Raw genomic sequence first — 14,435 nt, 5'->3', positions numbered from 1 at the left:
CCTTATTTGTTGGTTAGTTTTAATATATCTTTTAATACACTGAGCGTTGTGCGCTGTGTTTTTTGTGTATTACATAAAGCACATATCTGTGTCTACTTGCACCTGTTTGACGGGCGGTGTCTGATGGAGCCTATCGGATTGGACTAGCTGGAGGGAGGTGGGTGGGCGTTGTGTGGGGTCACTTGGTAGCTTTATAAGGGTTTGTGTGTCACTTTATCTGCATCCCTGAAGAAGGTGTTTGTACACCGAAACTTCAGATGGTTTGTGACTGTAATCAGTCAATTATATGAACTTTTTATAAATGATTGCATTTATTTTGGTATGCTCAGCTTCCCTTCTGTTCTACATGCAGTTACCCTGGCTAGGTTTTTCCTGCTTGCAGCACCCACTACTAAAGCCTGGGTCCCGCTGCGCTCGGTGGCGCGGGCGGCCACACGCGAGTTCCCCACCAGCAGGGGAATCCTCCCGAGCCGGTCCCGGTCCCCCCTGGCTGCACAGCTCACTACACGCTGTGACGCGTCAGCCGTTACAGGATACAAGAAAATTGTGATCCCTAGCGTTGACGCGTCACGTGGTGTGGCTGTGAACCAATGAGGAGGGGAGGCTTCGGGAGGAGGAGAGGCTTCGGGGAGCGGGGAGGAGTGTGGAGGGACAGCAGCGTGTGTGTGTGTGTGTGTGTCTGTGTTTGTGTATGTGTGTGTCTGAGTGCGTGAGTGCCTGCCTCTGTCTGTGTGTGTGTGTATGTGTATGTGTATGAGTGCCTGCGTGCGTGCGTGTGTTGCTTTATTTACCTTCAATCAGCTGCTCCAGCCCGAGCCCGTGGAGGGAGGGAGGGGGGAAGTAGCGGGTCCCTCCGCTCAAGCCACGCCCCCCTTCCCGCTAAAGCCTCCCACTCCCGCCCACCTCCCGCTCCCTACAGACCGCATATCGCGGTCTGTGTATGTCAGCGCCCCGCCTGTCTGCAGTGCGGGAGCGCTGACGGAGGGAGCGGGGCCTTAGCCTAATCCTGTTTGTTGCTCTTGTTCCCATAGAGTTGGGGCATCCCAAGTTGCATTTATCTGGACTCGTGTGTTTAGCTGTATATACATGTACACATAAAAATGTATGTAAATATTTTTCAATATATGTATATATTAAATATTAGTGTGTTTACACATGTGTATTGCATATAAATATGTAGGTACACACACATATATAAATATATATATATATGTGTATATATAATCAGGGTTCAATAAATGCGGTCGCCCGGGGCGACTGCATTGTGGCCGCTGTCGACTGCTTACCTGCGGCGGTGTCCCCCGGCGTCTCCCGGTCTTCTCCGTCTTGATATTTAAAATCATGTTTTTCTCCTGCAACACTATTCAAGATGGCCATGCCGCCGCGTTGCCATGGTAACAGGATACAGCGTGATGTCGTGACATCACTGCGCCCCGTTGCCATGGCGCGTGGCCATTTTGAATAGTGCTGCAGGAGAAAAACATGATTTTAAAGGCGACAAGACAGCAGAAGGCCGGGAGACGCCGTCAGGACCTCGCAACCGGACCCCGCCACAGGTAAGTGTTTTGGGGGGGGGGGGGGGGCGAGCGGGTTTGGCCTAGTTTGTCAGGCCCTGTATATAATGATATATTAATATGTGTATATATCTACGTGTGTGTGTGTGTTTATATGAGATGTTATGAGACTAAACTATTTATACAGTGTCATTCGTTTCCTATGCATAATGGCATAAAATAGTGTTTTTGCTGTTACGCAGTCAGTGTATCGGAACAATTTGGGCCTGAGCGGTTATATAATGCTAAGAAAAGTTCAATAGAAATAACAGAGAAGAGCAGAATTTGACACATCCCTTCGTACAGTAAATAAAAGTATAATTTGTGAGCACATTCACGTCCCAGACAGATCTGCAACCTTTCCCCGTTATCACCCAGCATACAACGCTTCCACTGCAGCCAAGGATTCTGGGTAATGACATGCAAACCAGCCACACATCCCTTTATAACCTGTGCATCATGTGACGCCTCCCTGGCCCCTGCTAATGCCCCCAAATCGCACAACTGAGCAAGAAAGGAACCAATTACTTCTATCCTAGTGATATAAGTTTGCTGATGGAATTGCGATGGTACAGTACCAGGGAGACACATCTGTTTTTCTAGTGTTTCTCTAATATATTCCAACAGCTTTGCCACGTTGTTTAATAAATGTAGATCACAGTGACACTTCTTTTATTAAGATACTTCAACAACTGTACTGTATGGTTAAATACCTCTGAGCGAGAATTTCTGCCCCACAAGATCAGACACCCCCAAACAAGTGCTCCCCCCCCCCCTTAAAAATCTTACAGTAAAATATATTTATCGTGCTTATATAATGTTTTCAATAAGACTTAGAGCCTTTATTTCAGAGCTCTGATGACTGTTTCATATAAACCAGCAGAACGTGTTTTTTTTTTTTTAAAAAAGGTGAGAAGCAAGGGGGTCCCCATTAATTTCAGCTCCGGGGACCCCCTGCTTACTGAGATACTTACTACCGTAGGGGGTGCAGGTAACAGCTCCGTGGGTTTAAAGGTCCCGGCTTCCTATTGGCCTGCGTGACATGGGACATTTCAGCCGCCATTTCGATAGCCCCAAAAAGCCCAGCCGGAGATGCTAATGGCACCCCCTACGTAGGTAAGCGTCTCGGGAAGCAGGGGGGGGGGTCCCCAGAGCTGAAATGAACATAGTTCAGCTCCGGAAACCTCACGCTTCAATCAATATAATTGTAAAAATATAAAAAAATAAAATGCAGGACTGCTGCTTCAAGAAATAGATTTATTTTCATCCCTGGGATTTCTCGTGCAGAAAACATCTGTGAATCCTTTCCACCCGCATCTACAATTTCACTCCAGTGTACAGTGTTTCAGTAGGTCTCATTCCGGTAACATGCCCCAAACTCTGAGCCCTGATATTCCTTTTATTATTGACTTACCTGTCAGCAACACGTCTGTGATTCCACGTGGGGGATAGTTGACGGACCCCGCATATTGATTCAGTGTTCTTTTCTATACGTCTCTACGGTGTCTCCGCGTATACAGAGCAGCCTGTTTCATTTACACCAGGGGCGGGCCAACTCCAGTCCTCAAGGGCCGCCAACGGGTCAGGTTTTCAGGATGTCCCAGCTTCAGCACAGGTGGATCAATCAGAGGCTCAGTCGAAGACTGAAGCAGGGGCTGATTGAGCCACCTGTGCTGAAGCAGGAACTGATTGAGCCACCTGCGCTGAAGTTGGGATACCTTGAAAACCTGACCTGTTGCTGGCCCTTGAGGACAGGAGTTGCCCACCCCTGATTTACACAGTCTCAACTCTGATATCAAAGCTGCCCCACTGAGTGGGAGTAATCATATTTTTCAATCGGATTACTTACATTACATTTCAGTTGGATTACCTTCACATTATGTGGGGCAATCCTTGTAAGGCCAAAGTAAATACATAGATAAGTGAGGTTTTTTTTCTATTCAACTCTTTTGCATTTTTAAGCATCCAGTGATTTCTATAGCAGGTTTTAACCCACCTCCCAAGCAGGGCCAGATCTTTGCAACACTTTCCTGTTTGAGATAATGTGTTGCCAATGGTCCCAGCAGTTTGAGCTGCAAACTGTAACAATAGATAATGTTATCTTAGTAATATAAGGATGCATTGTAGCTGCTGAGTTAGGCTTGTTCTATAGTAGGTGCGGGCGCGCATGCGCGTGACGCACACATTTTGTGTGTATGGTGGTCCGTGCTGCCAGGGGCGACAGGTTTGCAGTGGTGTGTGTGTGTGTGTGTGTGTGTGTGCGCGCCATATAGGTGGCTTAGGTTTCAACCAATATCTCCGGGGGGTTGGGGATGATCAGCTCCTCCCCTGGACTGGTGGCCCCTCCCTCGCTCTGGCGGCACCGCTGCAGGTACCATGAGCAGCAGCTCAGCTCTAGCAAAGTATTTTATTGTTCAATTTTCGCATATTGGGACGGTGTCAGTGTGATCCCTTACAGTATCACCCAGGAAAATTGGCCAGACTCCTGTTAAACACACAGGGACATCAGAAAAGGGAGTAGCCAGAGGAGATCAAACCCCTCCCAAGTCTCAGCTCAGCACGTTTACATATACAAATACATACATTAATATTCTATAAACATCAAGCACTCCTAACATTTAAACTAAAAGTAAAACCAATGATCCTTAAACCAAGTAATGAATAATTGGTGCTTGGGACACCACAAACAGATATATGTAGTTGTTCTGGCCCAGGCTCACTGTAGCTAATGAGTAGGATCAGACTGTTTAACTTGTCCACTTTAAATGCACACTAAGTCCTTCTGTTTTCTGTAACTTTATTGGAGGGGGGTTAACAGAAGCATAAAATAACATGGGGGTAGGGAATAACAAATGTGAGAGGAAGGTAGAAAATGAATATCTTGTTCTTTAATAACAGTGAAAGGTGTAGTTACTGTAGTTACTCACAAGGCTGCGGATTCCAAAAGGAAGTGTGCTTGCCTGTACAAGCAGGAAATAAAGTCAGCGCTGTTCCAACTAGTTGGGGGGAGGAGGAGCAGCTCAACTCACTAAGGAGTACAGGGTGGGTTACCAGGTCAACAGGCTGAGAAGCCAAAGGAGAAAGTTACATTGTAACAACAAGACACATAGAAATGACAGGGGGAAAATATAGAAACTGGTTCCAGGACAGTAATACAAAGGCTGTCACCAGCACGGAAATGAAAAACAGACGAAGGTAATACAAGGTAATGCAAAAAAAGATACATTTATTAAATACTAGGCAATATGCAATTGAACATGCTCAGTGATCATCTGCACATGTCAAGGAATCCTCGGCACATTGGGAGAAATACACTCATATGTTGTCACAAAGACAAGGTGTCATCACAGAAAACCATCCAAACACTTGAAATAACCCCAAAATAATACAGAGAACCACCAGGAGAAAGAGACACTGAGCATAGCCATCACTCAACAGCAATCATCTAAAAATAGGAGGGGTAACATTTCAGGCGCAAAGAGCCCTTCTTCAGACCTTGTCCCCACACCCACATCTAGGGTTTGTGCAAGTGAATGTGGTCCTAAAAAAAAAAAGAAGTCTGTCACAGTCTAGTCCGTGGTCTCTTTAGGAGAATTTTCCCAGCAGTCACGTGGCACGGTGGTGTAAACGGAAACATTGTTCCCCTGCAGACAAATATATTTCTCTCAATGTGCTGAGGAGTCCTTGAAATGGGCAGATGATCACTGAGCATGTTCAATTGCATTATTGGCTTGTATCTCAAGTATTTAATACATTTATCTTTTTTTGCATTACCTTGTATTACCTGTGTCTCTTTTTCTCCTTTGCGTGCTGGCGACATCCTTTGTATTACTTACATGAATATATTTAATGTTGGTTTGAAAGTACTTGTAGGTGTCAGATTTAGGTTAAAAAAAAAATATATATATATAAAATCCCTTGCTGCAGTGGAAGTGCTGTATGCTGGGTGATAATGGGGAAAGGCGGGGTTGCAGACCTGCCTAAGACATGCAGATGAGCATACAGTTATATTTGCATATTTGCTTTCCTGTGGAGGGTTTTTGTCACTTTTTTTACTCACCATAACTTAACTCAGTATTATGGTTTAGCCTATCCCATAGCCTCTCTTGCATTCCCAGTAGAATCAACCCCACACTGATGAGACCCATCAAGGTCGAAACAGCTGTCTGTGGGTGGTTTTCTGGGTATGCACCTTAACCCTGGCTGTGCTCAAAGCTGTGAACATGCAGCAAGCTTAAGCCTATAGGGAACCATATTAAAAATGGTTATTGAGGCAAAAAGTGACACTGTGTGCTCATTTGCATGTCATTTCCCAGAATCCCTTGCTGCAGTGGAAGTGCTGTATGCTGGGTGATAATGGGGAAAGGCGGGGTTGCAGACCTGCCTAAGACATGCAGATGAGCATACAGCTATATTTGCATATATATATATATATATATATATATATATATATATATGTCTTTATTTATATAGCGCCATTAATGTACATAGCGTTTATAAATAAATATATATATATATCATTCAGATTTAACTCATTGAACATGTAACTGTTTATTTTCGCTACACTGCACCTTTATTTTACCCCATGCTGCCGAAGACCGCGCAGAGGCGTGCGTACGCGGCGCAATCTTAATGCCTTAAGGCAATGATCGCAGCCATAGGCCGCGCGTGCGACAGTGCGAGGGGGCGTGCAGAGCGCGAGGGGGCACGCAGAGCGCGAGGAATCAGTTCAATTTTTTCCACGGCGCGACGGCCAGGTCACGTGAGCGGTTCGCCCAATGAGGGCAAACCAGCTCCGTGACGTCACGGCCACACCCCAGACACGCCCCCCCAATCACGTTTAGCCTGGCCAGAAAACGGTCCCGCTAAACGTGGGTGACGTCCCGCGCACGCACACTACTCCGCGCGGTCTTCGGCGGCATGGACGCAGCCTTAAGCTTCTCCTTTTAATGTAGAGCCAGGCATTAAAAGTACATTTTGTCACTCATCAAGGGTTTCTCACTTCACAAGCCGGGACTTTAACCGCACAAAGGGCTCCCCTCTTAAACTGCGGCTTCGCATAACTACCGTTCTATGTGAGGCAGACACACGTGGGTAATAAAGTTACATTTTTATACCCGCAAGTGTTAACTTTCCGCTTTGATGGATATTAAAAAGTAACAAAGAGACAGAGGACAACAGAAACATCTGCTCAGTTGGTAACATTGTTACCACCAGGGAATAAATATCCAAATTAAGATGTGTTCTCATATGCAGGCCAGATGCCCTGTGACTGCAATTTATTTGATAATCCCAATATATCACATTTCTTATTTTAGACATAAAAATGGTTTCAATTAAGGCAAACGCAGAGACTTTGAACAAGGAACGCCTTTTTTGTCACTGTTACTAAGGAGTTATATAGGGCTGCACAGAGGTAACCCGAGAGAAATGTAGAAACGGAATTTGATGGCAGATAAGAATTACTCGGCCAACCAAGTCTGTCCATTTCCTATCTAGGTGGAAAATAGGTAGGGTTGCCAGGTGTCCAGCATTGAACTGGACTGTCCTGTATTTGGACACTCTGTCCAGTAACAAATGAGAGGGAATACCTGACATGTATGTGTCCGGTATTACTTCTCTGGACATAGCGACCTGACCGGCTTGGGGGGCCGCGGGATTTCCCAGAGCAGGGAGAGAGCAGAGCAGCTTCCTCCATCCTGACTGGCTCCTGCTGGGCAATGCAGCCAATCAAGATGTCAGGAGCTCTGGGGGTGGGACCAAGGAGAGGAAGAAACAGCATGGAGCAGAGAGAGGAGAGGTGTGTGTGTGTGTGTGTCTCGAGCACGTCGCACCTTTCACCATTGTGTCTGGTATTTTTGGAGCAGCCTCCCGGCAACCCTAATAATAAGAGATAATATTAGGAGATACAGCGCCATATTTACTAAGCAGCCATAGGTCACCTTCTTTTGCTGCAAGACACCTCACAGCTCATTGACTTGAATAGGTGGTAACTTGTCTTCCAGCTCAGTAAGGTGCCTTATGGCGCAAGACTGCTTAGTAAATATGGGCCATTGGGGTCTATTGTCACTGGAAGACACAGAAGACATGCTGGAGGTATTTTTGCCTATCTGACGTCCTTCAGTGTCTCCTTTAGTGGTTCGTCCTTCTCTTCACTCCCACTCACAGTTGGTATACCCCAGGGCTATGTTCTGGAACATCTTCTCTTCCCCATTTATATCTTTTACCTTGGAAAAAGAATACAGCCATTCGGTTCTCACTGCCACCTCTATGCTGATGATACTTTATGCTTGTCTAAATTTAGCATAGGTTGAACTTGATAGACGTACGTCTTTTTTGAACCTCATCTTCTATGTAACTATGTAACTATGTACTATGTAACATGTACTATGTAACTATGATACCATTTGAACAATGGGAAAACATTTGGGGATGCAAAAAAATAAGGAATATGTAAGGAACAAAGCTCTCTCACAGGGAGAGCTGTTGGGAGAACCGTAGCCGAGGTAACAATCTCTAAAAAGAAAGAACTAAAAACACAGTGCTAGAAGGAAACAGTTTATGGGTGCGCAAACTGGGGGGCGGGAGATTTTCGGGAGGGGAGGCGCTTACAGAGGCCCAACGCTCTTCCCCACAACATTTAAATGAAATGCCGGTGGGAACGCATGAGGCCTCTGTAACTCTCTCTTACCTGTTCTCCGGCGACGAGTCGTCATGGCAACACGGCGTCAAATCACGCCGCGGGGACAAATGGCAAAGCATTGCTATGGAAACCCGACGTCATGACTTCATATGACGCCGCCCATGCCAGAGAGCAGGTAAGGGGTGGGGCACGAGTAGGGAGGGGGAGAGTAGACAGGGTGGCGCCAACAGAAAAGTGTGCTCACCCCTGGTTTAGACTGTACCAAGTGACAGGGAGAAAGGAATGGCCCAAAGCCTGAGGGGTAGATACAAGGGGGTTGCTAAGGTAACAGATAGAAAACAGGACGAACTGAACAGGAGACAGAACAAACACGCTTTTTCCAGGATATGTATCCAACACCCTCCTTTCTTCTCTCTTTTACGTTCATCGTAGAATCGCATACTCAGGGGGCTGAAGTTGATAGCTAAATCCTTGCTGAGTAACTCCCCATCTACCCCCGTTACCACACACACACACACACACACACACACACACACACACACACACACACACACACACACACACACACACACACACACACACACACTATTTCTTCTGTCTCTCCTCCTTACCCATTTTAGATTGCAAGCTCTTTGGAACATGGACCCGCTTGTTGTCCCCAGTTCGTCTTAACTTATAAGTCCCAATTTTTGTTATACAAAGTCCTCCGTCTCACGTTGTCCCGCTCTGTGGAACATGCTGGTGCCAAACTAGACGAACACTAGAATGAGAGGCCATGCTCTGAAGGTACATGGGAGACTCAGGGGGATGTGAGGAAGTATTTCTGCACAGAAGGGGTGGTGGATACATGGAATAGGCTCTCAGTATAGATGTCAGAGGCTAATACAAGTAAGGGAATTCGATGCTAAAAAAGGCCATGGAGCAAATGTTGTGTGAGTCTTCACAGCAGCTAGCAAAATGGGCAGACAAGGCGGGCGTAGAGGGTCTTATCTTCGGTCAATTTCAATCGTACAACCCGAGCAAAAACAGCACATGATTTATCTAAGAAAATGGAATCCCATTAAAAGCAATTTGCACTTTGATAAAGCGGGTGCTGTTTTTTTTGCACACGTTTAAAGCCGGGAGACTTTGTGTAAATAACCCTATTTGACAACAAGCGCTGTAGGTGTTTCCAATGGAAACCGTTGATGTCCACGTGGTGAATGTCCATATCAACCTTTGGTCCTCTGGATGTTTCAGGGCACCGGCAGAAGCTAGAGGAGCAAGCGGCAAAGTTTCCTGACCGGTTCAGTGATCTGGAACGCCTGCGCCAAAGTATTAGGGTGCAGTCCAACCCAAACCCACGAGGGGCACTGGGGAACCCGAACCACTTCAGCTCTCAGGCCCAGACCCAAATACAAGGTAAGGGGCGAATGTGTCGGTGGGACGGTGCAGTGTAGTGGTTAAGGGTATGGCTTTCAATACATGAGCCAATGTTACAGATTTTAGCAGACCGTATTACTCCGGCTGGCGCGTTGCGTATATCCCGCTGCAAGCTGCCATTGCTTTGAGTAAGCCGCCCATGAAAAGGGGCCGCTGTACCCGCTGGAGTACGCCTATTTGGTGCAATAACGGCAGCTACATCTGTATATACAGCCATTTTATTCTTTGGGATACTGATCCTGCATTGTGTAGTGATGTCAAACCGGACCAAATAACCACACCATTACTGTTTAGAAGCAGACAATTGCCCCATTTGTAATAACCAACTAATGGGACAAGGGTTAACTCTTCATGTGCCCATGATGTTGGGCAATGTCATCTGGTGTTTTGCGCGTTGCTAGGGAGTTGAGATCAGGGGTGAAGGAGGATCTCATTCTTCCATTCCTGACGTCAGGTGCCGGCCTCGGTCATGTGACCACTACTCTAGTCATCACATGACCCGGAAGCCAGAAGGTCTATAGCACCCAAATGGTTTAAAATTTGACGGGAAAAGCAATATGTACCAAAAGAACATTACGGGCTGCTTAAAGAGGCACTTTTAATGGGTTTGAAGCAGGGGGATCACCTGCTCCTTTACCTCGGAAGGGGGTGCCGGTAGCAGCCCAGACCGGGCTTGGTGGGGTTATGGAAATGGCGACGTTAAATGTCCCGAGTCCTGCGGGCCAATAGGAAGCCGTGATGTCATCCCTTGTGGCTTCCTATTAGCCCGTGTGATGTGGGACATTTAAACTGTGCAGAGATACTGGCACCCCCTATGGAGATAAGCATCTCGGGAAGCAAGGGGTCCCTGAGCTAGAATGAACGCAGTTGAGCTACAGAGACCCCCTGCTTCAGACCTCTGGCAGCGAAGCGGTTAGTCATGGCCGGGATGAGAAACAATACCTTTTCATCTCCGTGTGAAACACCCCCGGGGCAGAGCTTTTTGGCCCAAAATTAGACAGCACGGCGGAGTTTTGTCAGAAAGCCAAAGCTATTAAAGACCCAGCACGTGAATGCGTGTGTTTGCTCTGCAATGTGTGAGGTATACAGTATGCTGTTTACCAGTTACTCAATCTTGTACTAGGAGAGAGCGTAATGTGGGGGTGACTGGTATGTTGAGATCGCAAGGAATGGTCATTTGACCCTTCACTTGTGAAAAAAAACAGGAGACACTTGAAATCTTGGGTAGTATGTCAGTGTGTATGTGTGTGTGTGACTGCAAGGAGAGTCAGTCTGTGTGTATCAGTGTATGTGTGTGTATCTGAGTCAGCCTCATGTGTGTATCTGTGTATGTGTGTGTATCTTAGTCAGCCTCCTGTGTGTATCAGTATAGGTGTGTGTATATTAGTCAGCCGCCTGTGTGTATCTGAGTCACTCTGTGTGTATCAGTGTATGTGTGTGTATATGCGTCAGTCTGTGTGTATCTGTGTATGTGTGTGTATCTGAGTCAGCCTCCTGTGTGTATCAGTGTATGTGTGTATATCTTAGTCAGCCTCCTGTGTGTATCGGTGTATGTTTGTGTGTATCTGAGTTTGTCTGTGTGTATCAGTGTATGTGTGTGTATCTGAGTCAGCCTCCTGTTTGTATCAGTGTATGTGTGTATCTTAGTCAGCCTCCTGTGTGTATCAGTATATGTGTGTGTATCTGAGTCAGTCTGTGTGTATGTATGTATGTATTTGTGTGTATCTGAGTCAGCCTCCTGTGAGTATCAGTGTATGTGTGTGTATCTGAGTCAGTCTGTGTGTATCAGTGTATGTGTGTGTATCTGAGTCAGCCTCCTGTGTGTATCTGAGTCACTCTGTGTGTATGTATGTATGTATGTATGTATGTATGTGTGTATATGAGTCAGCCTCCTGTGTGTATCAGTGTATGTGTGTGTATCTGAGTCAGTCTGTGTGTATCAGTGTATGTGTGTGTATCTGAGTCAGTCTCCTGTGTGTATCAGTGTATGCGTGTGTATGTGTGTATCTGAGTCAGTCAGTCTCTGTGTGTATCTATCTGAGTCAGTCTGTGTGTATCAGTGTATGTGTATGTAGCTGAGTCCGCATCCTGTGTGTATCAGTGTGTATGTGTGTGTGTGTGTCTGATTCAGTCTGTGTGTATGAATGTATGTGTGTGTGTATCTGAGTCAGCCTCATGTGTGTATCAATGTGTGTGTGTGTGTGTATCTGAGTCAGTCTGTGTGTATCAGTGTATGTATGTGTGTATATCTGAGTCAGCGTCCTGTGTGTATTAGTGTATGCGTATGTATCGGAGTCAGTTGGTTCTGTGTGTATCAGTGTATGTACTGTATGTGTGTGTATCCGAGTCAGTGTATGTGTGCCTGTGCATCTGAGTCAGTTCCCTCTGCATTTAATAGTATAGGTACTGTATGTGTAAATGTATATATGCATAAGCGCATGCATGTATGTGCGTATACATGTATGTACAATATGCACAAGAGAAGGCACATCTGTTCCTGTGTCTGCATGAGTGAGTGCAAGCCCTATTATAACTATATTCTTCTTTATGGTCCTATAATGGGACCCTAGAATCTTCGTCCCCTGTGACCCCTTGATACCCCAAGTCCCAAACTGCTCTACCTTCCAAAGCACTATAATTGTCCAATGGAATTTTCTTACAATATTATTCCGAGATGTGAGTACTTCCTACGCTCAAAGCTTAATTAGTGACCCAGTTTCCCATCAGCACACACATCACAACATATAGATTACAGTTTCCTTTCCACTGGTGCTCGGCTTAGAGATCTGGGCAGTCATTGAATTTCCTAAAGCCTTCTCTGATCAGTGGTAGGGAAATCAGCCCGGCTGCAAATTAACAGGGACAAGATCCCAGGCAGTTCAGGTACTAACATCTAGCAACAGATTGCTCCATGGAGACATTACAACGAGTTCTACAGGGCAGAGGTTTTTAAACCTTTCTTCAGTGGCAACTCTTGATATTACTAGCTGGCAGAGAAAAAGTTGGTAATAGGCAGTCATTTTTTGCTGTATTTTTTAGTTGAATTATTTTAGAAGGTTATTAAATTATATATATTCCAACGTTAAAATCAATAGTATTATTTCAAAATATATTCACGGACCCCTTTCAGCATGAAAGAGAAATACCATCTTTATTATGAAACCTCTACATAGAACATATGTACTGTACATGATTGAACATAATGGGGTATATGTATGAACGTAGAGAAACGTGAGTTTAGACGCACTGCTCTGTGTTTTGGAGCAGAGTTGGGTATATATGAGAATAGTTTCTTACATCTGATGCAGAATGTTAGACGTACGCCTCTTCAGTTATGGAGGATTTTTGGGGCAAATAAAAGAGAAACAGAATATGATACATATCATTATAATCTGTGCGCCATATAACTTCTCCCCAACTCCTCCTACTGACTCTCCCCAAGGTGCAAGCTGGGGCATAGACGCAGACTGTGCTACATCTCATTATAATCTGTGCACCATGTAACTCCCCACAACTCCTCCTACTGACTCTCCCCAAGGTGCAAGCTGGGGCAGAGACGCAGAATGTGATACATCTCATTATAATCTGTGCACCATGTAACTCCCCCCCAACTCCTCCTACTGACTCTCCCCAAGGTGCAAGCTGGGGCAGAGACACAGAATGTGATACATCTCATTATAATCTGTGCACCATGTAACTCCTCCCCAACTCCTCCTACTGACTCTCAAGGTGCAAGCTGGGGCAGAGACGCAGAATGTGATACATCTCATTATAATCTGTGCACCATGTCACTCCCCCCCAACTCCTCCTACTGACTCTCCCCAAGGTGCAAGCTGGGGCAGAGACGCAGAATGTGATACATCTCATTATAATCTGTGCACCATGTAACTCCCCCCCAACTCCTCCTACTGACTCTCCCCAAGGTGCAAGCTGGGACAGAGACGCAGAATGTGATACATCTCATTATAATCTGTGCACCATGTAACTCCTCCCAACTCCTCCTGCTGACTCTCCCCAAGGTGCAAACTGGGACAGAGACGCAGAATGTGATACATCTCATTATAACCTGTGCGCCATGTAACTCCCCCCAACTCCTCCTGCTGACTCTCCCTAAGGTGCAAACTGGGGCAGAGAAGCAGAATGTGATGCATCTCATTATAACCTGTGCACCGTGTAACACCCCCCAACTCCTCCTACTGACTCTCCCCAAGGTGCAAACTGGGACATATGCGGGAATGTGTATGCAAAATTCTATGATACAGTACATAAGTGCTCGGTGAAAATACCCTGATTTTGCTCCAAAATGGCCTTGATATTTAGATATCTTCACTTCTACACCCACACATATAGATACCGAGGGGCTATTTATAAAGTTCGTTTTGGAATAAAATAGAAACAGAGTGTTATTTACATTTTACGTCTGTCTCAGTGCATCAAACATTTGCAGCCCGGAGCAATTTATTACATAGCACAATATCATTATATAACATTATGTATCAAATGAGGTGTCACTGTGCATTGCTTTTCTACCTTTTGGTAGAGATGTGCGCACCTGGCCAAATTCGGGTTTGCCTGTGTCGTGCAAACGTTTAAAAAAAAAAGGTCAAAATTAGCAAAACGTTTGCAAGAACTTTTTAACTAAAAAAAGTTACAAAATTGACAACGTAGAAGAAAAATTAAAAAAAAAATCAATCAAAGTGCTGCACAGATGAATCTACCCTGAAAGATGTGGAGAGATACATGTCAACATAACTGAGGTACCTGGGATATAAGCTATTTTAATTATGGACAAGAAGCAAAGAGTGGGTCACTGTGAG

The 14,435-nt window shown here is 45.5% G+C and overlaps 1 protein-coding gene across 1 annotated transcript in view; it reads left to right on the top strand.

Annotated features, from left to right (window-relative positions):
- The window catches only part of RUNX3 (RUNX family transcription factor 3), a 99,661-nt gene that overhangs the window by 64,256 nt on the left and 20,970 nt on the right, over positions 1-14,435 (top strand). Inside the window, exon 4 of the mRNA XM_075603730.1 lies at positions 9,436-9,597. Within this exon, the coding sequence (XP_075459845.1) occupies positions 9,436-9,597 (162 nt within the window). The remainder of the gene's footprint in view (positions 1-9,435; positions 9,598-14,435) is intronic.

Source organism: Ascaphus truei, chromosome 6 (assembly GCF_040206685.1).
Source record: "Ascaphus truei isolate aAscTru1 chromosome 6, aAscTru1.hap1, whole genome shotgun sequence".
Taxonomy (NCBI): domain Eukaryota; kingdom Metazoa; phylum Chordata; class Amphibia; order Anura; family Ascaphidae; genus Ascaphus; species Ascaphus truei.
This window is presented reverse-complemented; position numbering and strand designations above follow the sequence as displayed.